This window comes from Gadus morhua, chromosome 12 (genome assembly GCF_902167405.1).
Source record: "Gadus morhua chromosome 12, gadMor3.0, whole genome shotgun sequence".
Taxonomy (NCBI): Eukaryota; Metazoa; Chordata; class Actinopteri; order Gadiformes; family Gadidae; genus Gadus; species Gadus morhua.
In genome coordinates, this window is record NC_044059.1 from 25,528,050 (window position 1) to 25,552,670 (window position 24,621).

A 24,621-nucleotide genomic window follows, 5' to 3' on the forward strand; every position below is an offset into this window, starting at 1 on the left:
CCCTTGATACCGCATCACCCCTTACCTCCCTAAACCCGGTCTGTCCCCCCCCCCCCCCCCCCAGGCGAGCGGCAATACGCCCCCGGTGTGCTGAGGCAGCGCATGACCGCGGAGCTGAGCTACCTGGAGTCCATCGAGGAGTCTGTGCGACAGCTGGGCGACGTGGAGAGGCTGAGGGGGGTGTCCATGGCGCAGCAGGAGAGCGTGTCTCTGGCCCAGATACTGAAGGTGACGGGAGAGTCCATCCAGGGGCAGTCGGGCGTGGGGGGGGGGGGGGGGTTTGTCGCTAGATATTTAAGGATAATTGGTTAACGATGGAATATGCAATGCTCAATTATGTTAATATCAGTCAAGTCGTCAGCAGTGGAAAACATGGTGGCCTTTTGTAACTAAATGGAATACGTTTTAACGGCATTCAAGTGCGGTGCACATGTCAACCTCACCTTTGACCCTTTTGACCCTGCAGGCGCAGCAGCAGCGGCATGAGCGCGAGCTGTACGAGTTGAAGATCAAGGCCGAGAGAGAAGCGCTGGAGACACAGCTGCACATGGAGGAGAGCCGGCAAAGAGCTGCCAGGGTACTTGACACACACACACACACAGACAAAGATACACACACACAGACACACACCCGTCACCCTCGTCTACTGTGTGCCTGGTGTGATCGATGTGTGCGTGCCCTTCCAGGCCCACGCAGAGCTGCAGGAGAGCATGGCGGTGAACCAGCAGCTGACCCTGGGAGGCCTCCAGGAAGCGTCCGCCAAGATGATGAGCCAGCAGGCGGAGGCGGCGCGCTACACGGCCGACGCGGCCCGTCACATCAAAGAGGTCAGCCTCTACAATGTGCCCGCAGGTGAACGTCCTCTCATTCCAAGGCGACGAGCTGACTTCTGACCTCGTGTTGTGTGTCAGATGGCGGAGCTGACCCGGTCCCAGATGGTCCCGGGGGACTTGACCGGCGCTGCCGAGAGCCAGAGCCGGACTGCGTTGGACCAACACAGAAGCTCAAACAAGAAGTCGCCTCAAGCACGAACTGAATCAGACAGGTGAGGCACAAACTTTTTTTTTTGTATGCTCTGCAGATCACGACTTGCTAGGCCCTCGAATTAGATATGCAGCGCATACACTTTACTTTTTCATCCAGATGAGATTTGCTTTCGGTTAGGATGAAAGACTACAATTATATACAGACCGGAACATGACTGTGGGTAGAAAGTATCATGGTCTTTAATCATTGATGCAGTTTAGCAGATCCTAAGATGGATAACAAATGCATTACAAAATATGAACCAGGTCGTTATTCTCTGTGTGCCCTCCTTCAGTTCCAGGAGCGAGGGGTCCTGCAGCAGACCCATGCCTGGGGAGCCCCTCTCTTCCCTGGATAGCCTCAGTCAGTCTGACTCCCTGCCCTACAGGAGACCTGAGATCAGGTATGAGCCTCATAAAAAAAATAAAAGCGGGGCGCTTTAATAGGTTGCTCTTTTTTTTTCTCCTCAGTGAAAAATCAAACAAGTCAGTGAAATATTGCCCAAGAATCTGTGTTTCAACCGAGAACATAAACCGTAGTGAATAGTTCCTGTTCCTGAATCTCTCCTCGGTACACTTTCAGATACCCCGCGTCGAGAAGGGTTTCCGTGCGTCGTGTTTACACCATCTGTTAACTCTTCGTTCCGTTTCTTCCTCCTTTTCCTTCAGTGGCGGAGACAGCAGCAGCTACCTGGACCGGTCCCACGACTCCTCGGCGCAGAGGGACTGGCGGAGGATGGACGGCAGGAAGGAGGAGCCCGCGGAGGAGGGCCGTGAGTCGGCCAGGAGGGGGAAGGAGGCGACGGGGAACAGCTCCGTAGAGGAGGAGGCTGCCACGGCCGCAGACGACTCCCTCGTCAGCGAGAGCATCCACTCTGTGCTCAACGAGAAAGGTACCAGCGGGGTTGTGTGTCGGAAGGAAACGATCGACGTCCGCCAATCCAAGCGGCCAGGGAGTTACTGGATGTAGAATTAGCATCAGCAGATCGCTTTACGTTCCGCTCTGCTGGTTCTCTTGATGTTTCTGTGCAAAGAAAGTGAGAGGGTGTGAATTCAAGAAGTCCACTGTAAAATATAAACAGAAGCCTCCAACTGTGGCTGCAGAGGGAAAGTAAATGACTCCCCTCTTACCATACGTGCGTTAGGATACCAAACAAGTCACTTACACATAGGGCACCCTCATGTCAGGTCAATTGGCCTGCTATTAACCCAAATGAACACATGGAAATTGTTTATATGTTTACCAACGTTCAGAACCCATGCCGTTCATTTTATGCAATGCAACAAAGTCAGGCATTGATATGTTGTTTATAGCACACTTTAAAATGCTTGCGTGATAGATCATAATTAACGTATCTAATTTCTTGATTGGATTACAGCCCTTCCTGAAGTAAAGGATAAATTCAGCTTCAGTCGGGGTAGCCACCCAGTGAATCAACCTTGTCCTGAAGGCACACTGAGGTCGTTTCATGTCCTTCCCTCTAGCAGACAGTACGTCAGTGGCGACCGACTACTCTCTGAAGTTTGACGAGTCCATGACGGAGGACGAGATCGAGGAGCGCTCGTTTCGCTCTCTGCTGCCGTCGGAGGCGCACCGGCGCGTCACCCTGGATAAGAAGTCCCGTCCGCATGAGGAATCCGAGGAGGAGCCGGCCTCCCACGACAGGAGCTTGGCCTCTATGCCCCTGAACCGCTCTAAGGTGAGGGAAGCATGTCAAAGCCTGCGTGCCGTGCGCTCTGTTGATTTTCCGGCTGAGTCACTTGTTTGCCAATGGCAGGGCTCGACTGAGGAAAATGGCCCATTCGCGAGTGACTACGTTGTTTGCTGCCAGACACGTGTTCTTCCCCTCAGCAATCGATGATGCACACTCTGCCCAACTTCTTACTCAGTATATCTAGTTTGCTCTTTACACTTTTTCTTCATGCTTATCACATTCCTCTTCCTTTTCAGTCATCCCACATTTTACTTCTGACCGACATGAGTGTTGTCATCATTCCCTGAACATAACTAAACCCCCCCCCCCCTCCTGTTCCTCAGGATGGGAGCCAGACCTTCGCCAGCGGCCAGGACAGCTTCACCCAGTTCACCATGGACATGGTGCGCCAGTACATGGTGGACGAGGAGGTGAGGCTGCAGCACCAGGGCTCCCTGCTGCACCTGCGGCAGAAGGCCCTCAAGGAGAAGACCAGGACGGAGATGGCCTGGCTGGAGCACCAGAAGAGGAGGCTGAGGGACAAGGGGGAGGACGACAAGATGCCCCCCCTCCGGAAGAAGCAGAGGGGCCTGCTGATGAAGCTACAGCAGGAGCAGGTAGCTAGTGCAGGGGTGAGGGTGGGAGGGGAAGGTCAGAGGCAGGGAGTCTTACAGCTGAGATTCAGACATCTGGAAGCTTAGTGGAGGTGACGCTACAGGACGGATGGTTTGGAGAGCCTCATACTGTGAATTTGATATTGTTGAACGATTTTGTGATGATGGTGTATAAGAAGCATGCTCATGAAGCTGTTTGTGTTTTAGGGAATAACTAAGGATTATATTTCCTAGCGTTATAAATACAGCCAAAGTGTACACAGAGTTACCCTTCAAACAACAATTAAATGAATGCATATTAAAGCAACAGGTCAATCAATATTCACACATCAATCAGACCATACACACAGTAGTCGATGGTGACTAGTCCAGGAAGGCCCATTGATACCCCCCTCACTGTGTGTGTCTGTCTGGTTGTGTGTGTGTGTGTGTGTGTCTGTGTCTGTCTGTGTAGGCGGAGATCAAGCGTCTCCAGGAAGCCAACAAGGTGGCGAGGAAGGAGAGGCTGCTGCTGCTGAAGCAGCAGGAGGAGATTGAGAGGATGAGGAGCAACACCCTGAGGCTCAAGGAGCGCCTCAAGTCTGCCGGAGGCGACGCGCCCCCGGTCAGTAGCACCGCCGTCTCGCTACCGACGTTAAGGCCCAGGCCCACAGACCGTATCAGACACGGTGCTTATTCAAAGGGCTTTTAGACAAGTTGTCTACATTTGCATTTAGGGCGTTTAGCAGAGGCTTTTAACCAAAGCGTCTCGCATTTATCAGAAGAAGGAGAAACAATATACCGCTGTCGGTACAGTAAGGAAGTTCATAGAACAAAGTGCCGAGCACAAACTAATGTTAGGTTAATCCGTTTCCCGTGCACAATGTTAAGTACTATTTGCAAGTGCCAGGACGTACAACACACAATAAGCGCGAACGAAGGATGTAGAAGCACATTTCCAAACCTGCTGCGTCTGCGTCTGACCGCGCCTTCCGATCCCCCCCCAGGAGACCCCCATGTCCGAGACCCCGGTGTCCGAGGCGGCCTCCCCCAGCTTGATGCTGGCGTGCAGGGACCCCCGCAGCCCGTCTCCCCCACTCTCTGTCTCCGGTAGCGAGACCAGCAGCATCATGCAGAAGCTGAAGAAGATGCACTCTCACGCGGACGAGAAGTAAGGCCTTGTTTTACCCCTTACAGCCATTGTCATGATCACGGATATTTCATCTGAAATCTCATCGTTTGTCCTATCCAATGACATTTACAGAATGTTCTTGATGACAAATGCTATCTTTACTCCTCAACTATGTATAGTTAATGGAGCACACCTGGCTGGGATTGACTTTGTCTCATTGACTGGCCCCAACAGATGTAGGGCTTTTTAAACCCCCTGGGGAAGGTTTCTGCTGGGTGTCTCAAGTGATGCTTATGTCTATAGCCTGTGCTTTCTGGCAGCACTACATAGTAACTCCAAAAAAATGTATGAATGAGCACTCCACTATTGGCCTATATACTACAATGTGGGAGTGAACATTTGCCAATTGCTGAACTGTGCATAATGCATAACGGGGAATCAGCAATGTTTTAGGTTGGATTGTGTTTCTGTGGAAGGTTTAAAAACTCAGAGAAGGGAGCTGCTCCGTGGGAGTGTGGTGGCGTGGATGCGTCTATGGGCATGCTTGTTTTGGCTACTGCTGCCTAACCTTAGCTTTGGTCACTTTTGATAACCGCTAAAATAACAGTCTGCAATGATTGTAACGCAGATAGAACCATTTTATTCCTTTGTCCAAATAGTTTCTGCTTTGTTTTTGTATTGTAAACCAACACCCATATTGACACGAGAGACTTTAATATTCCCGGTCTCCTATGACAACGGGGTCAGGTGATACCATCACCTCACTTGGAAAGTTTGAAAACACAGACTTTTCTAACAAATGGGTACTTGTTTAAGATTAGACTTTGAACATGCTCACAGAACTTCTCATTGAGCCCCTAAATGACTCAACATAATAGTCAACAATTATTTGAAGGCACCCAACCACTAAATATATACGGACTGTGCTACTACCTGAATATCTCTGAAATTACTTTCTTCATACCAAGAACTAAAGTCCCCGTAGCCCCAAATGAACAGATGCATACACTGAGGTTTTCCTTTTACTGTAAATTAAAATCCTACTTGTGCTTTGGCATGCTGGCTTACCTTCAGCAATATATATTACTATAACTTCTTTATGGCTTTCTTTTCATTTCAGTCATCTAGCTTCCTTTATTCATTGCTGGATATTCAGATATGGTGCTCCAAACTTACAAAGATGAGTGGCAACAGAATGATAAGTGAGTGGAACCAGGACAGCAGGCCCTGAGGAAGTATCAACCCATGGTAGGCTGAGCTACGGGCTGGGCTGTATGGTCCGAGCGTGTCCTGGGTTTAGTGAGTGCCGGAGACGTTCGCAGCACGATAGGCCAGTACCAGTGACTTGAACCAGATTTGAGCAGTCACAAGTAGCGGAGCGTTGGAGAGCTTGGGTAGGTGGAAGTCTAGCTGGGCTGCTGCATTCTGGATGAGCTGCAGAGAATGAGTGGCACGTGCAGGCACACCAGCCCTGCAACCCTTGCTTGGTCCACACATTACCAAAGCAGAACATTGTCCAAAACCACAGGCCTATTGACCGTTACGGGAAACAGGGCAATATACTAATACAGTGTTTGAATTAGGGCTTTGACACCGAACTTCGTTATTCGAATATAATTCGAATATCAAAAAATAAATCAAACTTCGAACAAATATTAAGCAGCCCTTAATATTTGAACCTGTTATGGGCAGGCCAAGAGGAAGAAACGTCGGAGAACCCGACGCAGTCTATTCATAATATTGTAATGAGCACGGAAGAGGCAGTGAATGAAGTATTGATTAGACAGCGATTTATTAGAAACCTAACAAACCGTTGGAACACGCAAGACCGGTAACCATAGCAACGCGGTAAACAAACATTGGGATCGCAATGCGATTGCCCAATCCAGGTCTTACTGAAGGCATTTAATGGTCTGAATAATATTGATGAATATTAATAAACAAACAAACTTCGTATATGATTTTTGGGCAAAAGTCAAAGCCCTAGTTTGAATCCTGCAAACCAAAGCAACATGCGACTACATTCCATATTGGTCTTCTTACACCACAACAGCAATCAACAGCTAAATTAAGTCTACTAACAACACTACAATAAATGTACAATTATATTACGGTAATCTCAAGTCAAAATGCACAAATGTCTCCGTTGAAGGTTTAGAATTGGTCCGTTGGCCTCCTTGTAGGTAACATCCAATCACATATCCCCGCTAGTAGACAATATCTTGCCAAAAAAAGAACAGGCCATAATATAACGGTGCTGATGCATGTCCCGACACATTAGCCTTCCAGATAGACTTGATGATCCCGTTCAACCGACAGGATAGTAAACACATTTCCTCATGTCTTTCTTTTCTCTCCCCCTCCGTCTGCTTTTGTTTTGTCCTTATTTGTCGTTTGTGACGTTTCCTGTTGTTTCTCTACCGTCCTTCATGTTCCTTTTTGTCTTTGTGCCATCTGAATCTGCGTGTCAACTATGTGTGTGTGAATGTGTGTTTCTGTTTCTGTTTGTGTGTGCGTGTGTGGGATACAGACACTGCTCTCCTGTCCACTACTTCCTCTCTGTGTTTAAGGCCCATCACTGGGCCTCCCTCAGTGTCTGTCTCCCCAATCTCCACCCTAAACTACAGCTCTTTATCTACAACCACTTGGTCAGGTACTGTATCGTGCTGCCCTCCACTCCCTCCTCCTCAAGCCATCATTTATACTAGGGGACGCTCATCCCCTCCTAACGCATATCTGTACAGAGAAGGGGTTCACCGTTGTCCCCGGCTAATGCGCCTCTCACAGCATGGCGATTGACCAACTAATATAGAAATGACCAAATTTGATTATTATATAATTCTAATGAGATTCCGGACAACAAGCGTTACCTGTCGGGAGACGCATGTGAAAAGCGTCCAGCAGCGTCCCCTGAAGTATAAATGATGTTCTCCACTCCCCTGCCTCGCCACCTGGCCCACGGAGCATGCTTGTACTCGGCCATCGCCACTCTGATGTCAGAGCCGGGCACGGCGGAGGTAGATGGTGCGGGGCGGCTGTTGTTTGGTTGTTTGTTGTTTTTTTTGGGGTGATTTCCGGTTGTTTGTTTCGTGTGGAATGGAATAGTGGGCGGTTGTGAGTGAAACTAACGACCGTGGAAGCCAAGCGTCACGACGACATGACGGTTCACCGGATGAGGCCGTAGATCTTGGTTCGGCTCGTGTTTAAGTCAGGCAGGGATTGCGCGCCGCTCCGCTATGCCCCTTCTTTGGATGGAAGCATGGTCGCTCGTAAAGGGACTGCGAACAAGGAACAGTGGTCCCCTTGAGTCGTCGCAACACCGTTAAGAGTCTTTACAGGTGTTTGCCGATTGTCCCTCAAGGGGCATGGGGCATCCTTTTACGATGAGAAACCCCAGCTTTATGCACCACAAAACTTTCCTCTCATCCCCATTTTCAGACCTACCCATAGAGCCCCTCATGTGGGGGCCAGTGGCTGTTGGGGCCCTGCATCGAGCCATTGAGATAACCGGTTTTATTGATGGCATCGCACCGTAACATACCGCTGAAGACATAGGAGCCTCAGCCGTGGAATGAACGTAGACAAAGCGGTGTATCGCTTTAATGGGCCCAGTAAATCTTCACTAGCCCTCCTTATTAGGTAACTTGTGCCTGGGATGGAATAATAAGTACAGATGGCCAATGGCTCTAATAGAATTTGGGAGGACACTTAAAGAGACTCCCTCCCCCAGCCGGGCCCTTCAGTATCTGGTCTGTCATCAGTATGTATTAGGGTCAAGGCAAAGGCCTCTAAATTAGATCTAGGCTGGATAACGCCAAGCCAAGTGGCACTCATAACTGTGAAGGACCAGAGTTCTGAACAGATGTTCTCCTTGAATGCGGATGGATTTAATTTAGGCAGATTAATAAATAATACAGGGATTTATTTATTTGTTTAAATAAACCAAGCCAAGAATGTCCTTGAGCGTCGTCACAAAGCCTTGTTCTGCCAGTCCACACTTACAGGAAGACTGGAGTGTGGACGCTTGATTAATATCTCTCGGTTTGTTGTGTTTTTTTGTCTCACAATCGTACAAATCATATCTTTGGTGGATGTTGTGTTTGTGACTGAGATCCAACCCACATTGAGTCCTTTGTGTCCTACCTGAACGCATGTTTCGAACCCAGGGATCTCAATTCCTCCCATTTGTGTGGCCTTGGGTAGTGGAGCCTGACCCTTTTTTTTTCTTTTCTTTTTTTTTCATGAGGTGAGTTCTCCATGAGAACCAATCGGCATTAAGGATGGCATGGTTGCATGGGTGTGTGGGTATGGGTGTGATACTATAGGGCCTGGCCAGGTGTGGCAGACCCCAATATGGAATGGAGTGTGCAGTGAAAAAGGGGATGTGAAGCTGGTCGGGGGTGTCTGCGTCTGTATTTTTAACCCTCGCGTAACTTTCCAATGTTGATCCATGGACGTTTTCTCTCTCCTCTCCCGCTTGGCTGCTGGTGCCTTTCCACTGTCCTTCACCTCCCAAACCTTTCACCTCCCCTCACCTGTGGTTCTGCCCTCTCACCCCAACCTGCTCTCCAATTTCTCTTCTCCTCCTTTACCTTTTTCTCTATTCCGCCTGCCTCTTCATCCATCCTCTGCCCTCTTTCTGTCCTGCTCTCCTCCCCCCACACCTCTTCTTCCCCTCCACCCCCGCTCCTTTCCTCACAATCTACATCTCCCTACCGCTCTCTCTCTCTCTCTCGCTCTCTCTCTCTCGCTCTCGCTCTCGCTCGCTCTCCATCGCTCTCTACATCGCTCTCTCTCGCTCTCCATCGCTCTCTACATCGCTCTCTCTCTCGCTCTTGCTCTCTCTCTACATCGCGCTCTCTCTCGCTCTCGCCCTCGCTCTCTCTCTCTCTCTCTCTCTCTCTACATCGCTCTCTCTCCATCGCTCTCTCTCTACATCGCTCTCTCTCTACATCGCTCTCTCTCTCTACATCGCTCTCTCTCTCTCTACATCTCTCTCTCTCTCGCTCTCGCTCTCTCTCTCTCTCTCTCTACATCGCTCTCTCTCTCTCTCTCTCTCTCTCTCTCTCTCTACATTGCGCTCTCTCTCTCTCTCTCTCTCTCTCTCTCTCTCTCTCTCTCTCTCTCTCTACATCTCTCTACATCTCGACCTACCTCTCTACCTACCTCTCTACATCTCTACCTACCTCTCTACCTCTCCCAGGTTCCTGACCAAACGGGAGCAGCAGCTGCTCCAGAGACGGCACCATGCAGCCGAGCTCCTGCAGTGGAAGCAGCGTCTGGACCGGGAGGAGGCGGAGGTCCGCAGGATGGAGAAGGAAGCCCTGGGCGTCTGCGACCGGCAGGCCCACCACCAGAACCAGGTCGAGGTTCAGCCCGGCAGGTGGTCTCCAGAGGCCGCTCAGAGGGAGACCTCTGATGTCGGCACCAGCTCTGGCTGCCGGCAGAACCAGGAACCCCTGAGCGACGAGAAGAGAGGTAACGGGAGCTCTGATTTAAACTTTTAAGTGGGCGTTCTGTTGTGGTGTCTTTGATGTGTTGCATCAGAATTCAAAAGGGGGCATTCGGGGATAAATGTCTCCCAATAAATGTGTTTATCGCTGAAGTTGCCAGACATGTATTCCAGCTGCATGTGATCATCTTCATCATGGACTCTTTTTTTTGGTTCATGTCCCCAGGGAGACTGGGTGAGGAGGATTACTCCACAGTGAGCCCTGAGCGTTCGGGTTCGAGTACCCCAGCGAGCTCCTCCACAGCCCCGCCTGCCTCGGTCCCAGAGACGTCCATGGCCTCCTTCCAGAGCAGCCAGGACATCACCTCCGCCTCTCCGTCTCCTGGCAAACCAGTAAGCCCGGTTATAAATAAACACATGATTTATCGCTTTGAATGTCTTTCATTATAGAACAGTCTTCCTTGTTTGCGCAATGGCAGGCTCGGATTTATTTTTTTCAATTTGCCTAAACGTACATTTAACATTTTATTTCCATTCTCTATGGACAAAATTCCAGTTCAAATCCAGTCCAACTTTTGCTTTGAAAACGCTCTTGAGAAATTCAGTTTAGGCTTGTTGAGGGAATTTAGAGAGTACATGCTAATGAGCTATAAAAGAGGCAAACACTGCTTAAGCAAAGCTACGCTGGTCAGAATGTGAACCGTAAACCCGGCAATGCTGAGTTTGTAAGCATTCGGCGTAGTCGTTCAGCAAGTCATTTTACTGTCCGCTTTAACGGTTTCGGTCAGGGCTAGCAGGGATGGTGGAGGTTGATGAAGTTTGATTGTGCATATTGAAGGCAATAGTCGAGTGCACACATCCTGCCCGTGTGAACGCGAACCACATCCTGAGCTGTCTCCGTTCCGTCTCCCTCCCCCGTGTCTGCTCTCTTCTAGTCTCCCCCGGCCAACGCCATCCTCAGCACTACTGCCTCCGCGGCAGACTGCAGCGGCGGCAGCGGGACCAAGATGCTGCTCCGCCCTCCTCCCCGGCCCGCCGGCCACACACCGGGGCAGGCTCGAACCAGGCCCGGTGACCCCCCCACGGCCACACACACCGGTGAGTCCAGACACGCGACATGCCTTTTTTTTTTTTTAAATGGACGCGAAGTAACGGCTTGTCATCATAGTCGAGCGGATGGAGAACTCTGTGGCAGGGAGGGAGAGGGAGAGAGAGGGAGAGAAGGCGTACTGCAGCTATAGTGCTGGCAGACTATAGTCAAGCATAATGTGATGCTGCCAGGAAGGCATTATGCGAGCACTTCCCCGCTACATAACCTGCTTAGCAAAGTAGGGTATAGCAGAGGACGGCTTCCCGTGCACTTGAGGACTACGTCTCCCATCAACGGAGGTTTAATGCCGTAGCGAACTGTATCGATGGCTTCTGTTCGTCCATTTGTGTATGTATTTGTGTTTTATTGGCATGTCTTAATCGTTGTTCATTATCGGATATGACCCGTATGTTGTCTTGAATTTGATGGTTTGTAAACACACTCGCATCCTTGGGTTAAAATGAAAGGAAAATGCCCGGATACGGACGACGGAAGTGCCTGGATATGTACTTTTTGTAAATACAATGCACTCTAATCAGCAAAGAATTTGGTCTGGAATTCAGTGTGCACTAAGTTGGATTACAATTGTGGTTGCTAATCTAAGTAGTTTGCTCTGAGCTTGCATTCTGATCGAATTTGGGGCAACATGTTTACAGATCCCATGTCAGACCAGAGCGACATCGAGAGTCGCATCAGGGCCCTGAAAGAGGAGCTGAAGAAGCGCAAGTCGATGGCCTACCAGCTGAAGAAGGAGCAGAAGAAGAGACACAAGGAGCGCCTTAAGGCACAGGAAGCCAGTCTACTTAAGCAGCTCGAGGTAAGTGTCTGTGAGTGTGTGGTCGGGATGAATCATTGATTTAATGTTTTGTTTTTGAAGTGTGTGTGTGTGTGTGTGGGGAGTGGGTTGTTGTACTGCATGAGTGCACGTATTGATATTAAACAGTAGTCTTTCACGGAACCAGAGGACAACAATTTTCCTTTTCTTCCTTAAGTCCTACGATGATTTCATCCAGAAGACGAAGGCGGAGCTGAACAACGAGCCAGACTCCAAATCGGCAGCTGAACCTCAGATCAACGCGGCTGCCTCTGCCACTGAAAACAGCAAAGCTCTGCCTCCACACAGGTATTTGATCCCATGACCAGCGTCGTATAGCTGACTTATCATTCACTGTATAATGTCAACAGGAGGGGTTGGGATAGTGCTTTAAACCTCTTCCTCTTTAGTTCTGACAGCAGCAGCAGGCGCTCCAGGGCGGTGTCCGACTCTGACGAAGGCCATTCATCCATCCATGGTAGGTTTCAATTATTTTAGACGCGTATCAAAACCGTTTTTTACAACATGTTCAGCAACTGATTCAATGTATTTTTTATTCCTTATGAATCTATAAGCAGGTGACCGAACTCCTCTGGGCCGGAGTAGATCTACCTCTCTACCCGAGGAGCTTTCGGAGGAGGACACTCCCACAGTCACCCCGACCCCAGCGCACGGGAGTCCAGAGCAGCCTTCCCCAGGGGTCAAGGCCCTGGGTGCTCCAGATGGCCCCTCCAGGACGTCCATCTACAAGGGAGACCGGCATTTGCGTGGAGGAGCAGAGGACGAAAGCGTTGTGTCTAACCACAGGTCTGATATATCAGAGGACCTTGCGGGGGTTGTGAGCTCCAAGTCTGGAAATGGCCATTCGGAAGTTCTCCTTAAACTAGAGACGAACGGGCCCACATCTCACCAGGACTCGTCTGTTTCTAAACATGTTCCCTCTGAGAACGAAGACGACATATATTCTCCATCCGAGAGCCGGCAGGACGAGAGAGGCCTCAAGATAAGGGACTCCTCTTTGCCAGGGGAGCCCAAGCTCTCATGGCATCAAGATGGCACCTCGTCCTCCAGTGACAACGCCTCCCTCTCGTCCAAGATAGAAGCTCCGCTAAAGGAGGCTGATGTCTCTCGGCGTCCCTCCGTCACCGTCACCGACGGCTACCACGATGACTTTGAGTCGTCGGCGGAGGCCTCCCCCCGAGACGGCCGGCACAGCTCCCAGCCCACCTCTCCGGTCTCGCCGCCCTCTGGGGGCGTCTCCGGGCAGGCCTCCTACAGCAGAGACGAGGAGGTCGAGGAGGACATCGCAGGGGAGCTAAGTGAACACTCTGAAGAGTTCAGCGACAGCCGTCACTCTGGAAAGCTGCTCGACCTCAACGACAAGACGGCAGAGTCCCAGGGTGAAACCAGGAATGAGTTAAACCACTCCCCAGCCTTATCTCCATCTCTCTCACGCGTGTCTCCAGTGGAGGACGAGATGCCGACCTTCTGCATCGGAGACCGGGTGCTCGTGAGCCACGTTCAGCCCGGAACCCTGAGGTTCAAAGGCCCGACCAGGTTCGCCAACGGGTTCTGGGCCGGCGTGGAGCTCGACAAGTCGGAAGGCAGCAACAACGGCACCTACGACGGGGTGGTGTACTTTGTGTGCGAGGAGCGCCACGGTATCTTTGCGCCGTCCGACAAGATCGCCCGCCTGCCGGAGAGGTTCGACGTCTCCGTTGACACCACGGAGGACGAGGACTCGTTTGTGGACGACCTGTCCGAGAGGAGTAAACAAGCAGACGACGAGAAGAGCGCGGTTCAGCCGAGGAAGGAGACTGAGGAAAGCCCCTGTGATGATCCACCCAGGTCAGGGTACAAAGAGCCGCGGGATGAGGCCGATCATCCATCGGTACACCACCAGAACATTGATGCTCTGGATGCAAACTCTCGTAACTCTCGTAACCACAACACCGTGCCCAATGGCCGGATCAGGGATGGCTCACTGGAGTTTGACAACGCGCCCACGACTCTCCTCATTTCTGACCTGGACAAGATGGGTTCAGCCACACAGGGCCAGAAGCAGAGAACTCCTCACACAGGACATAAAGATTTGGACTCTCACCATTCATCAGTCACTCCAAACGAGCGTATGGACGATTTTGACAACAAGAGTAACGAGGGGAAAGCGAAGGAACGAGACTCTCTCGGTGCCTTTGCTGACACGCTTCTCAATGACTTCGTCAAAGATGCTGTCACGCAGTTGAGTCAGGTCAAACTGGCCAAGGAGAGGAAGATAATGGAAGCCAACCGGATGAACGGAGAGCTGTTTACCGACCGCTTGGAGGGGGAGGGGCGGGTCTCTCCGTCGGAACAGAAAGATGGTCTTCCCTTCTTCCTGGAAACGGAAAAAGAGGAGTTGTCGTCCCCGGAGCTATGCAACCGACCGGTGAGTCTTTCTCTGGGATGGTATTCGAATGATTACACTACTGGAATTATGCAGAATAGATTTCTATATAGCTAAATATTTATAGTTTGTGTTATTCATCTTAACGTCTTAACCGGCTCACATGTCAATAATTGATGGAAACCTCCACAGACTGCACATACCAATCGTATTGACGAGTGGCTGTTTGTTTACCTCACCGGCTCAGCCCTGGTTATCAGAATGTGTACAGCCAAAGTGCATATCTCCTTATGTCGGGATATTTTTCGAACGCGGTTGACCTGCGCGTCACTTTGTTTCCCTCAACAAACCGATTGAATGAATCAAACGCACAGCATGAGCCCCATGTGACTCCATCGCCTTTTCATTCTGCTGCACTTCGTGTCCCACACTTGAGATGAACGTGTGGCCTGTGTCTCCTCACCTCCGTCCCCGCAGGAGAGCCCGGTGCTGGGGGCCAGCGGTCAGGAGGAGCTGGCCAAGCGCCTGGCCGAGCTGGAGCTGAGCCGCGAGCTGCTGGACGACCTCGGGGACGACCAGGACTGGTTCGAGGAGGACTTCGGCCTCAAGTCCCGCCGGGAACAGCAGCGACGCCAGCAGAGGCAAAAAGAGGAGGAGGAGGAAGAGGACGACGACGACGACGAAGAGAACAGGGTGGGCGGCGGGAGGCCCGTGACGTCGGTCGGAGAGCCACAGGCCAAGACGCCCCCCCGGCCCGAGCTGCCTCTCCCCCTGCTGCCTAAGCTCCCCGAGCAGCCCCCCATGGTGGTGCCCCACTCGGCCACGGAGGTGGAGCGGCTGGTCCACGCCGCCACCGCCGAGATCTGGCAGAGCTGCGGCCTCGGCGCGGCGGACGTGCTGACGCTGGCCGGCCTGCCGGTCCCCCGGCCCTCCCTGGGGTACCTGGGCAAGGAGGCCAACGGGCAGGACCAGGAGGACCTCTGCATCCGCAGCTACCGACAGGTGAGACCCCGAGCCCCCCCGACGGCACACGGCGCGTTGCTCTGAGTCACCCGCCTCACACCGCCGCCACCCTGTTCACGTCCGTCCCTGTGCTCTTTGTCTGCAGGGGGTCTACAACCTCACCTGGGAGATCCTCCAAGAGATCTTTGGCGAAGACCCCAACGCGAACCAGCCGCTGTGGCTTAAGCCGCGACGGGTCAACTCCTCCTACTCCCACAGGGTCAGGATGCCGGGGAACATCTCCACGGTCCAGGTACAGCGTCGAATGCCGTCGAATCTTCTTCATTTCCTGCTGGTTTGTGGTTTATCGTGCCCTCGCTATGTCGATGGGAACAACCAATTACGAATTCAGATTTGGTCTTTTGAGATGCGCTGTGACTGAACTCGTCACGTACGTGTCCATCAGGAATTCATCGCCACTAAAGTGCTGAAGCTGTACGGCCTGAGGAAGGACCAGAGCCAGAAGACCGACTGGCAGAAGATGCTCAAGTTCGGCAGGAAGAAACGGGACCGAGTAGACCACATACTGGTAGGAGTTGGAAGCCCCCCCCCCCACCGATACACTACAGTGTGTGTGTGTGTGTGTGTGTGTGTGTGTGTGTGTGTGTGTGTGTGTGTGTGTGTGTGTGTGTGTGTGTGTGTGTGTGTGTGTGTGTGTGTGTGTGTGTGTGTGTGTGTGTGTGTGTGTGTGTGTGTTCTCTCAATGATATTGCCATGTGGCTAGTGGTGGAGCATGACAGCACTTACTCTGTTTACAAAATAAATGCTTTAAAAGACATGTCCCCTTGACGTTTTGTATTCATTCAAGCCTCTGCCCCCCCCCCCGTGTCTCCCCGGCCCTCCCTCTCAGGTCCAGGAGCTCCACGAGGAAGAGGCCCAGTGGGTGAACTACGACGAGGACGAGCTGTTTGTGAAGATGCAGCTGGCGGACAGCATCTTCGACATGCTGCTCAAGGACACCGCCGACGTGCTCACGCAGATCCACGAGCAGAGGGCCGCACGGGACGCACTCTCCTGAGACCGGTCGACCCCGTGGGTACCCCCCACCCCCCTCACCTTTTGGACAGCCTCCGGCCAACTCGCCACTTGACTGTGCCCGGGCTTCCAGTTGGCCGACGTGCCAACAGACGCCTCCAGATGCCTTTCCTTCTTTCCAACCATTACCTCTCGGCAAAGACTGCTCCCTTCAGCCCACACTAAACACCTCTCGATCGCTCCAGCCTTCCTGCGCCTGGCTACCCAGGCTTCTCTGCTGAAGTGGCTCCTTTTGATATCAAATAAACGCAAAAAACAAGTGGACCTTCTAGAAGAGAATAGACTGTGACATCTCTCAGCATGCGTTGTCCATAAGTGCTGCTAGCTCAACGGTGTTTGGGCTATGGGCGCCCCACTGTAGCAACCTCACCAGGTTTTGTCTTTTGAAGACGAAGTGCAACAGTGATGCAACAGAAGAATAGAAATATATATCTGATGAGATCCAAGGTTTTTTTTTTTTTAAGTCCCACTTAATGCCTACTGAATTGTAATATTTATTCAGAAATTGTTTGATTGGAGAAAGTATAAACATGTGTAAGTTATGCTGTTAAATGTTGAAAACAGATTTTTAACATTTTGTAATTTAAAGCTAGTTAAAAACAAATCTAAATAATCTAAAGCACAAAGAAAAATGTGAATGTGGAAAATGGCAATAAAATGTACAAAGGGTTTGAATGAATATTATGGAAACCGTAAAAAGAAGACTTCTGTCTATATAATATTTAAATATAAGTGATTTGTTTCTCCTTCTTTCTTCTCAACTATTCTCTAAAGTGCCCAGGAGGTCAGTGACCTGTTGGCCCAAAGGCTGTACTCTGTACTCTTTGAAAGATTCACTCATGCTGCTATCTACGAATTTGGGGGCACACACAATTTGTTATTAATTGAGGACTTGACTTCACTAACCATCTGAAATGATGCTTGCTAATTACTGAATTCTCTTCAAACAAAGTAGCCATTACATTACATATGCTTTTTAAAGAGTTAACCATAAGAATGTAGCATGGTACTGTCTCGTGATTCATCACAGCATCCATGAAGTGCCTCTTTTGTTTCTATATAAATTTAGACTTTAAACTCTGAAACACTATTTGCTACCCTTTCCAATGTCTCCGCCCTCTCTTTGGACCTATTTCCTTTTGTATGTCGCCCACCATCGATTGTACGATACATCTCCACCCTAAGAACTCCTCTGATGCTCCTTATTTTTGCCTTATGGATCAAACTCGCCCCAGCGTAGTTTCCAGATGCCTTTTTCTTATCTATCCCCTTTCAGTGTTTGCATAGCTTATAGTGACTCAGAGATATAACCTGTATGTTTTTTTTTTTTATACCTTCCCATACTTCTGTTTGTTTGTGTGTGGGGGGGGCACAGGTTATCTGTTACTGATTAACTGTATCGGGAACAACACTGCTCTCCATTCCACACGTACACCCCGTTGTCGGCCTGCAGAAGCGACGTATCATGGCTGACGGGCTGACAAAACACCCAGTCCACTGTCAACACGGTGGGTTTAGTTTCAGGGTCCTTATGTTCACTACAATGATCCAAGACAAATACTGTGATGATGATTTACGTCAGAGCATGTGCAAGGGTGTCTGTGCGTTTCTTTTCCGTCTTTTTTTTTTTATAAAAGTGACCTTTTAACCTATGGGAATGAAAGTTGTCGGAGTGTCTAAGTATTTCTTTGCCTGTATTGGTTATGCTACATGATGTGAAGACGCGTGCATCATTCTTTGGGATATACAATCTGTATATCCTGTAGTACATGCTGTACTTCTCAATGTGTGTGGTCTGTAGGTATATGGAACTAACATGAGTACAAAAGAAAAAGAGAATGCTCCATGGCAGACCTTTGTCAGATGTCTGTCCTGAGTTTATTGTTAGACAGAAGAAGTTATATTCATTTGTAACTATGCTGTCAATCTGGTCACATACATCAGTTGTATGTACGGACCAAATATCTCGGACCTTTTGCTGTTTTTTGTCTGTGAATAAGATTATATTAGGTTAAATAGGTTAATGAGTGGTAGTTGTGGAACGGACTTGCTTTTCATAGCACACATCAGGGACTTGTTCCTAAGAAGTGAGATAAAAAGTAATTTAGCAACTTCACTTCAATTTTAATCGATATCAATTAATTTGACCCAGAGAATAAAAATGTAAAAATGGGCACAAATGGTTTGATAATCAGATTAACTCTAGTAGATTTTGAAATGTTAATGAGTATTTATAATGTGAGTGTGAGATAACGTGCACTTGAGTTGTACAATTCTTTTACAGTTGTAAATATACAAATGTCTTTCTTGACTTAGATCAGATTCACAGTTCACTGTAACTTGAGCGATTGTTAAATAAACACTGTCTCGCCTTTGCAAATATGAACATAGTATATATTTGTAAACTAAAATGAATGTTGAAATTGTAAATAAAGCTCTCACTATTTCTACAAGCATTCTGTTAATTTGTTAAATCATGATTGGTTAACCGTTTGTAGTAGGCTAAACCTTGTGTAAAAAGGACACAATTTAAGCATCATATTGAGAGGAACCCTTTTCCAAAGTCCGCTGAGGGGGCCATAATTTACACAGCACTATTTGCTTTGGGACTATATTTTAGGTGTGGGCACAGTAATTATATTGATTCACGATGTCTTCAGGGCCCGGAGACCAATCAGGTGCCAATAAGTGATCAATCCATGGACTACCCTAATGGAGCTGTTGATCGATGACTTATCATCCATCGTTATGATTCCATCTATGCGCTAATAGTTTAAATGGATCTCTACCTAAATATGTTCACATTATTTTCACATTTTGTGCGTCCATTGAGACATTAACTGTCGTCCATTTTACATTATGTTCGTCAATACAGAAGGATGTATCCATATCTTCCCATCGAGCACAATTTCATAACGCCAACTCCTGAGAGGCGGCCCCTACTCGCACGGAGTGACGCCTGCAACGGACACGGTGTGCTGCTTCAAGTGAGCGTTGTTGGTGAGAGATTCACTAGTTTCAGGGTTGAGAGGCGAGAGTGGGCGGGACTTTCAATAGACGGATTTCCGTTTTCCTTTTTTCATTACATTTTTAAGGTATTACTTTGTCGAAATATTCTCCGAAACTCCATATTTGTCCTCATTGCGTTGTTTTTTTTTTTGTTGTTCTCATTGTCCCGTTCTCACTTTTAAATGGCGCACACGGGTAATGAAGACAAAACCCAGAAATTGCGTTGCAGTAGACCGGGATAACGCTACATCCGAAGACCTTCTCCCGGCCCACCAAATAGGCAGGGAACGCGGCGTCCAATGCAAATGATCGCAAATTATGCACGATTTGAGCCCCCGCCCCTCCACGGTACCTCTGTGAATCTAGTCCGCTGGTGGGAGGGCGCTGGAACACAAACCTCTAGCGGAATAAAGTTAGGGTCAGTTTTTGATGTAGTAGTTGGGACTTCCGTGCGTACTGACAGTCTTGTATGCAGCCTGTCGAATATGTCTCGGTTTGCGGATCATATAGGGTTACCTCAGAAAGTTGCATCAGTAACCAGGGTGTTGGTGTGCTTTTTACTCATTTTTCCATCCATTACCGGAGCCGGACTGTACACCGCTTCTGATCAGATATTGGTGTTAACCCCGCAAAATGTGAACTCGGCACTGATTAACTCCACGGCTGCAGTGGTGGTGGAGTTCTACGCTTCGTGGTGTGGTCACTGCGTACACTTTTCTCCTGTTTACAAAAGTCTTGCAAGAGACATTAAAGGTTCGTACTGCCCTCGCATTGGCTGACACACTAACTATTTGTCTAACTTTGGTAAGCTGTCATCGTCCCAGTTTCTTATCTGTTCACATTGGCATTCACTGGGTTGCAAAAAAAATGTCTGCAAATGCCTGAGTATTGCAGTTGCAATTTCCAATCCCTAATTCACAGTTTTCAACATGTATTCGGCTTTAGGTTTCGTGTGTTTTATTGGAGCATATGATGTGATCAAAAAGTCTAAATTCTGTTTCCTTACGCAAAACCGTCTCCCGTCTAATTTGCATATGTCAATATTAAGGCATCATACATAACATGTTTGATCCCTTAATATGGACAGATGCAACTTCAAACTTGGCATGAACTTGAATTTGTATTGCAATTAGGAGGATAAAGGAGGTAATTTCTTGTTCTTTTATTCATATTTTCCAAAAATGGTGTGTGTGTGTGTGTGTGTGTGTGTGTGTGTGTGTGTGTGTGTGTGTGTGTGTGTGTGTGTGTGTGTGTGTGTGTGTGTGTGTGTGTGAGATCATTGATATTGCCTTGTGGCTAGTGGTGGAGCATGACATAACTTTAATTGACTACGCTTGTTTGACTGTTCCACTTGGTCAGTGCTTACCGACCTCACACTAGTTTAGTGAATTAAATGGACTGGCAAATCTGCTCCACAGATCCGTAAAGGGGAGTTCAGGCCAGGGGCAGGAAGGTATAAAGGATCATAATATAGGCCTTAAAGAGGCACTGGATTCCACCAACGTTTAACCAAAACATCCGATGCATAGGCTGCTGTTACCTTGTCTTGCCAAGATTGCATAAAGACACTGCTTTTATGGTCGGACAAGCACTGGCCGACTTTATCCCTCCAGATGGCACAGAAACAACAGTTTCTTTCTTCACCGCCAGTTTGGTCCACACTGCAGGATATATTCAACACCGCAGGCACTCGGATGTCGGCTTCTTTCTTCCCCTCTTTATTTTCTCCTCCTCTTCCTCCTCTCCAGAGTGGAAGCCTGCTGTGTACCTGGCCGCCATAGACTGTGCCGAGAACATTGAGGTCTGCAGGGATTACGGCATCTCAGGCTACCCGAGCATTAAGGTCGGTGGACGGGTGTGGACATGGCTGACCGTGACCTGACCTAGCCATTCCAAATAAGAGGGAAATATGATAACGATAATATTGCTGTTGGATCAGCAAACATCCGTGTCTGCCCGGATTTGTGCTGGACAAAACGTTAATCTCTTTTACCTTGTATTTAAATTCTGTCCATTCAATTGATTAACCTTCTTACTTATTCATCCATGTAATGTGTGGAGAAAAACCCTGGTCTGCAAATAGACAACGACCTCTTCCATTGTTGTCCGAGCACACATTGAAACAACAGTCTGCATCATTTAGGAAAACATACGTAAAACTATTATGTTTTAGTTTTGCCATTACTGAATAAATATAGGCTTAGTCCACATCACAAGGAACTCCCAGCTTCATACGTTTTTTTTTTTTTGGGGTCAAACCCTAAACGTTGACCCAATGGTGGCCCAATGAAGGAGCTCAAATGATCTAGGAAACATCTGTGACTGGTTGGAACCGGAAAGCATGAGTAGTTAAAGCAGGCCTATTTGGGGCCCTATCTATTATTACGCAACACTTTTCTTTAGCTTTTTGCTTCTGTCAGGGGTATGTGAATGTCCCCGACCCCACCCCCTCCCTCGGATGTCATTCATTTCCTCCATTTCCTCTCTTCACAGTTCTTCAATGCCTACTCCACGAATGCTTCTATGGGAAAATACATCCGAGGTAAATCAACTGTTAGTGCCAGGGAACAAATAGAGCCAGTGTATTTAAACCCTGTTGTTTTTAAACTCATGTTGACCTAATTAACCATCCCCACCCTTTGATAACATCGTCATTTTCTTTCATTGTCAATATACAGCAATGTTTCAGGTTATCTTTGTGCTACAAGTGGAGCATTTGAAAAAGCGTATGTCATATGTACATAGTTTCAAGTTTTTTCTTTTCTTTTTAAATTTCCATCTCAGTCCACTAGTTGCTTATTGACTCTCTTTGCACAGCTGACTGCAAAGATATCACAATGCAAACAAGTCCTTTAGAAGCACTTCCACCGGCTGCACTTCTGCTAGATAGACTGAAGTCAGTCATGTTGTTCGTTTTTATTCAACCTTTTATTTATTCAGGTTTGTCTCGTTGATGTTGAGCACCTCTTCCACAAAATAAACTCACCGTCTTTCGCAAAAGACTCAAGACTCCCTTGTTCAAAGTTCACTTAGACTCTGCATAGCTCCCCCACACCCCTCTATTGCACTTATTGTAAGTTGTACTTCCTTGCACTTAAAAACAGTACTTAGCGAGGATAAGATGCTACACAAAGCTATCTTGTTCTATACAGGGAAGGGGTTAACCTAGCAACCGTTAGTGCTTGGCACTTGGTTCCATGAATATCTTTACTGTACCGACAGCAATACATTGTTTCTCTTCTTCTGATCGATGTACTTATTGTATGTCGCTTTGGATAAAAGCGTCTGCTGAATGCCCTGAATCTAAATATAAATGTAAATAGAGAAACCTGATAGCAAAAAAACGTACAAAAATCCTGCAAACAAAAGCTGGCTTCTGTGTAGGCGGTTGTGTAAACGACCAGCCATCAGACGTTACCCCCAGTGTGACGATGCCCCGTGTTCCCCTCGACCCCCTCCAGGATTCAACCGGGACCTGAAGGTTCTGCGTCAGCTGATCGTAGACCGGATGGAGGCCCATGAGGAGCCGGCCCCCCCCGCCTGCCCTCCCCTGGAGCCAATAAGGTAGGTGTACCCCACCACCGAAACCAGGGTCCTGGACCTCACTTGTGGTTCCCTACCAGGAGGGAACTAGGGAACCACAAGTGAGCTCCAGGGTGAGGAACAAAAGAGTGGGTGGAGGGCAAAGTTCCACCCCCCCCCCCCCCAACCCCGAACTTTTGACCTGCCACATGCTGGAAAATATTCTGTTTACCGGCAAACGAGTGTACATAGCGCTGATGTTGTTTACCTCAAACATTTGACATTCTGTGGACGATTCAGTCATTTTGTTGAGGCTTTTGTCCAAAGTGGACAAAGACATCATTAGAGGCAAAAAACCTGTGGCTGTGGAGTCCGATGGATAGTTCCTCCAGGTTGGTGGTATGGGGTTAGGTGTTGTGGTAAAGGATGCCTTATGGAGGCTGCAGGCACCCTGGTTGTTGGCCCCATATAGTGGCAAATTCAACTTCTGCTTGAGCTCAGATGGTTAAGTTCCCCAACACAATGACTTTTTCTTCCTCTTTTAAAATAGGGTTGTTGAAATAGCTTTTTATTTGCCATAAAGTAATGTGTGGGTGGTGTCTGGTTTGCACTCAAACCAGACACTAACTTTACCAAGTGATTGATGTTATTTAGAATCGCATTTTCTAAATGTGATCAATAGTATACTATAAGCCATCGATAACATTTGATAAACTGGGCGCTTATACATTTTAAATATGTCCACCACATAGGAAACGCAGGGTAACAATTCAAGACACATTTTTTTATGAGAATGCATTTAGAAAACTGTTGCTCTCATTAAATTGTGGCAGTTTGCTCGAGACGTGGTCAACTCCAAAAACGGAAAAACAGACAGGTTGTGGGTAAAAGTAACAGGGGGTTTATTCCAAATGGGGGGGGGGGGGCGAAAGTCCTAGGAGGCCTTCAGGGATAAACTAGAGCCTGGATGACCGACAAAGGAAACAGGGGGTCATGGTCGGCAGCACGCACAACAGGTCGAGGTCTCTCTCTCTCCAAGTGTGTCTCTTACCATACTGTTGGGAAGTTACAACAAACCTTCCTCGAGGGGAAGGCGTTGTCTGCCTTTGTAGCACGGCCAACTCTCATGTGCCATCACGGCCGGCAGGCGTTCCCCATTGGCAATCGTGCAGCAGTTGTGCTGGATGATACTGATTGTTAATGGCCTCTCCCAGTGTTTGCCTTTTGGTGAAGGGCCATTGTCAGTGGTACCGGTCTCGGTCTCCTTTTCCCCTTGTGGATGGTCTTTGGCGTTTAGGACCTCCACACAAAACAGAAAACTGTTAAAGCAGCTGTTTGCAACCAAAGGCATTGGTCTTTTATTCCCATATCCTTTAACCAAAAATCAAAAGATATTACTGATTGGGAATCAGTCAAATCTTTTATATTGATCGTTGAGTTGAGTGCTTGTATCTGCCATTGACGAGCTCCGATTGTTATCATGGAAGGGATTCCCACAGAGAAACAGAAATTGTATTTTTTATCTTTCCCTTGATCCAGTCAGTTTCTTTTGTGTTTCTGGCCAGGATTGCATGGCCGCCCGTTTCGCTGATTACAGCTTCAGCATTCTCGGTCAATACTAGATCAATTTCAAGTTGTTTTTCGCAATAGTCCCATAGACCCAAAATTATTTTTAAAAAGGGTCCACGGTGATGAATCCAGAAGTTACCCATTGATAGTCAATCTTCTTCAATTCCAAGCAGCGTATTGAATCCCAGCTCTATGTCTGTTCTCTTTACAGCCAAGCGGAGATTACTAGCTTCTTTGAAACGAACACCGTGGAATATCTGGCCCTGATCTTTGAGGAATCCACTTCTTACGTGGGCAA

The 24,621-nt window shown here is 48.5% G+C and overlaps 2 protein-coding genes across 5 annotated transcripts in view; both read left to right on the top strand.

Annotated features, from left to right (window-relative positions):
* cep350 (centrosomal protein 350) overlaps positions 1-18,676 on the top strand; it is a 34,541-nt gene extending 15,865 nt beyond the window's left edge. For 2 of the 4 annotated variants that reach the window (XM_030372323.1, XM_030372326.1), the window contains exons 17-37: positions 65-228; positions 467-577; positions 687-827; positions 912-1,045; positions 1,322-1,429; positions 1,695-1,918; positions 2,511-2,725; positions 3,064-3,336; positions 3,788-3,937; positions 4,320-4,483; positions 9,648-9,922; positions 10,123-10,289; positions 10,832-10,994; positions 11,643-11,803; positions 11,979-12,109; positions 12,211-12,278; positions 12,376-14,228; positions 14,664-15,188; positions 15,295-15,441; positions 15,595-15,717; positions 16,039-18,676. In XM_030372323.1, the coding sequence (XP_030228183.1) occupies positions 65-228; positions 467-577; positions 687-827; positions 912-1,045; positions 1,322-1,429; positions 1,695-1,918; positions 2,511-2,725; positions 3,064-3,336; positions 3,788-3,937; positions 4,320-4,483; positions 9,648-9,922; positions 10,123-10,289; positions 10,832-10,994; positions 11,643-11,803; positions 11,979-12,109; positions 12,211-12,278; positions 12,376-14,228; positions 14,664-15,188; positions 15,295-15,441; positions 15,595-15,717; positions 16,039-16,206 (5,465 nt within the window). In that variant the 3' untranslated portion in view covers positions 16,207-18,676. The remainder of the gene's footprint in view (positions 1-64; positions 229-466; positions 578-686; positions 828-911; positions 1,046-1,321; positions 1,430-1,694; positions 1,919-2,510; positions 2,726-3,063; positions 3,337-3,787; positions 3,938-4,319; positions 4,484-9,647; positions 9,923-10,122; positions 10,290-10,831; positions 10,995-11,642; positions 11,804-11,978; positions 12,110-12,210; positions 12,279-12,375; positions 14,229-14,663; positions 15,189-15,294; positions 15,442-15,594; positions 15,718-16,038) is intronic. The other 2 variants (XM_030372324.1, XM_030372325.1) reach the window with 2 other exon arrangements.
* A 921-nt stretch (positions 18,677-19,597) lies between these two features.
* Positions 19,598-24,621, top strand: part of qsox1 (quiescin Q6 sulfhydryl oxidase 1) — a 27,048-nt gene continuing 22,024 nt past the window's right edge. Inside the window, exons 1-5 of the mRNA XM_030372599.1 lie at positions 19,598-19,985; positions 20,981-21,075; positions 21,726-21,774; positions 22,694-22,796; positions 24,535-24,621. The exon at positions 24,535-24,621 is cut by the window's right edge and continues 4 nt beyond it. Coding sequence (XP_030228459.1) covers positions 19,718-19,985; positions 20,981-21,075; positions 21,726-21,774; positions 22,694-22,796; positions 24,535-24,621 — 602 coding nt within the window. The 5' untranslated portion in view covers positions 19,598-19,717. The remainder of the gene's footprint in view (positions 19,986-20,980; positions 21,076-21,725; positions 21,775-22,693; positions 22,797-24,534) is intronic.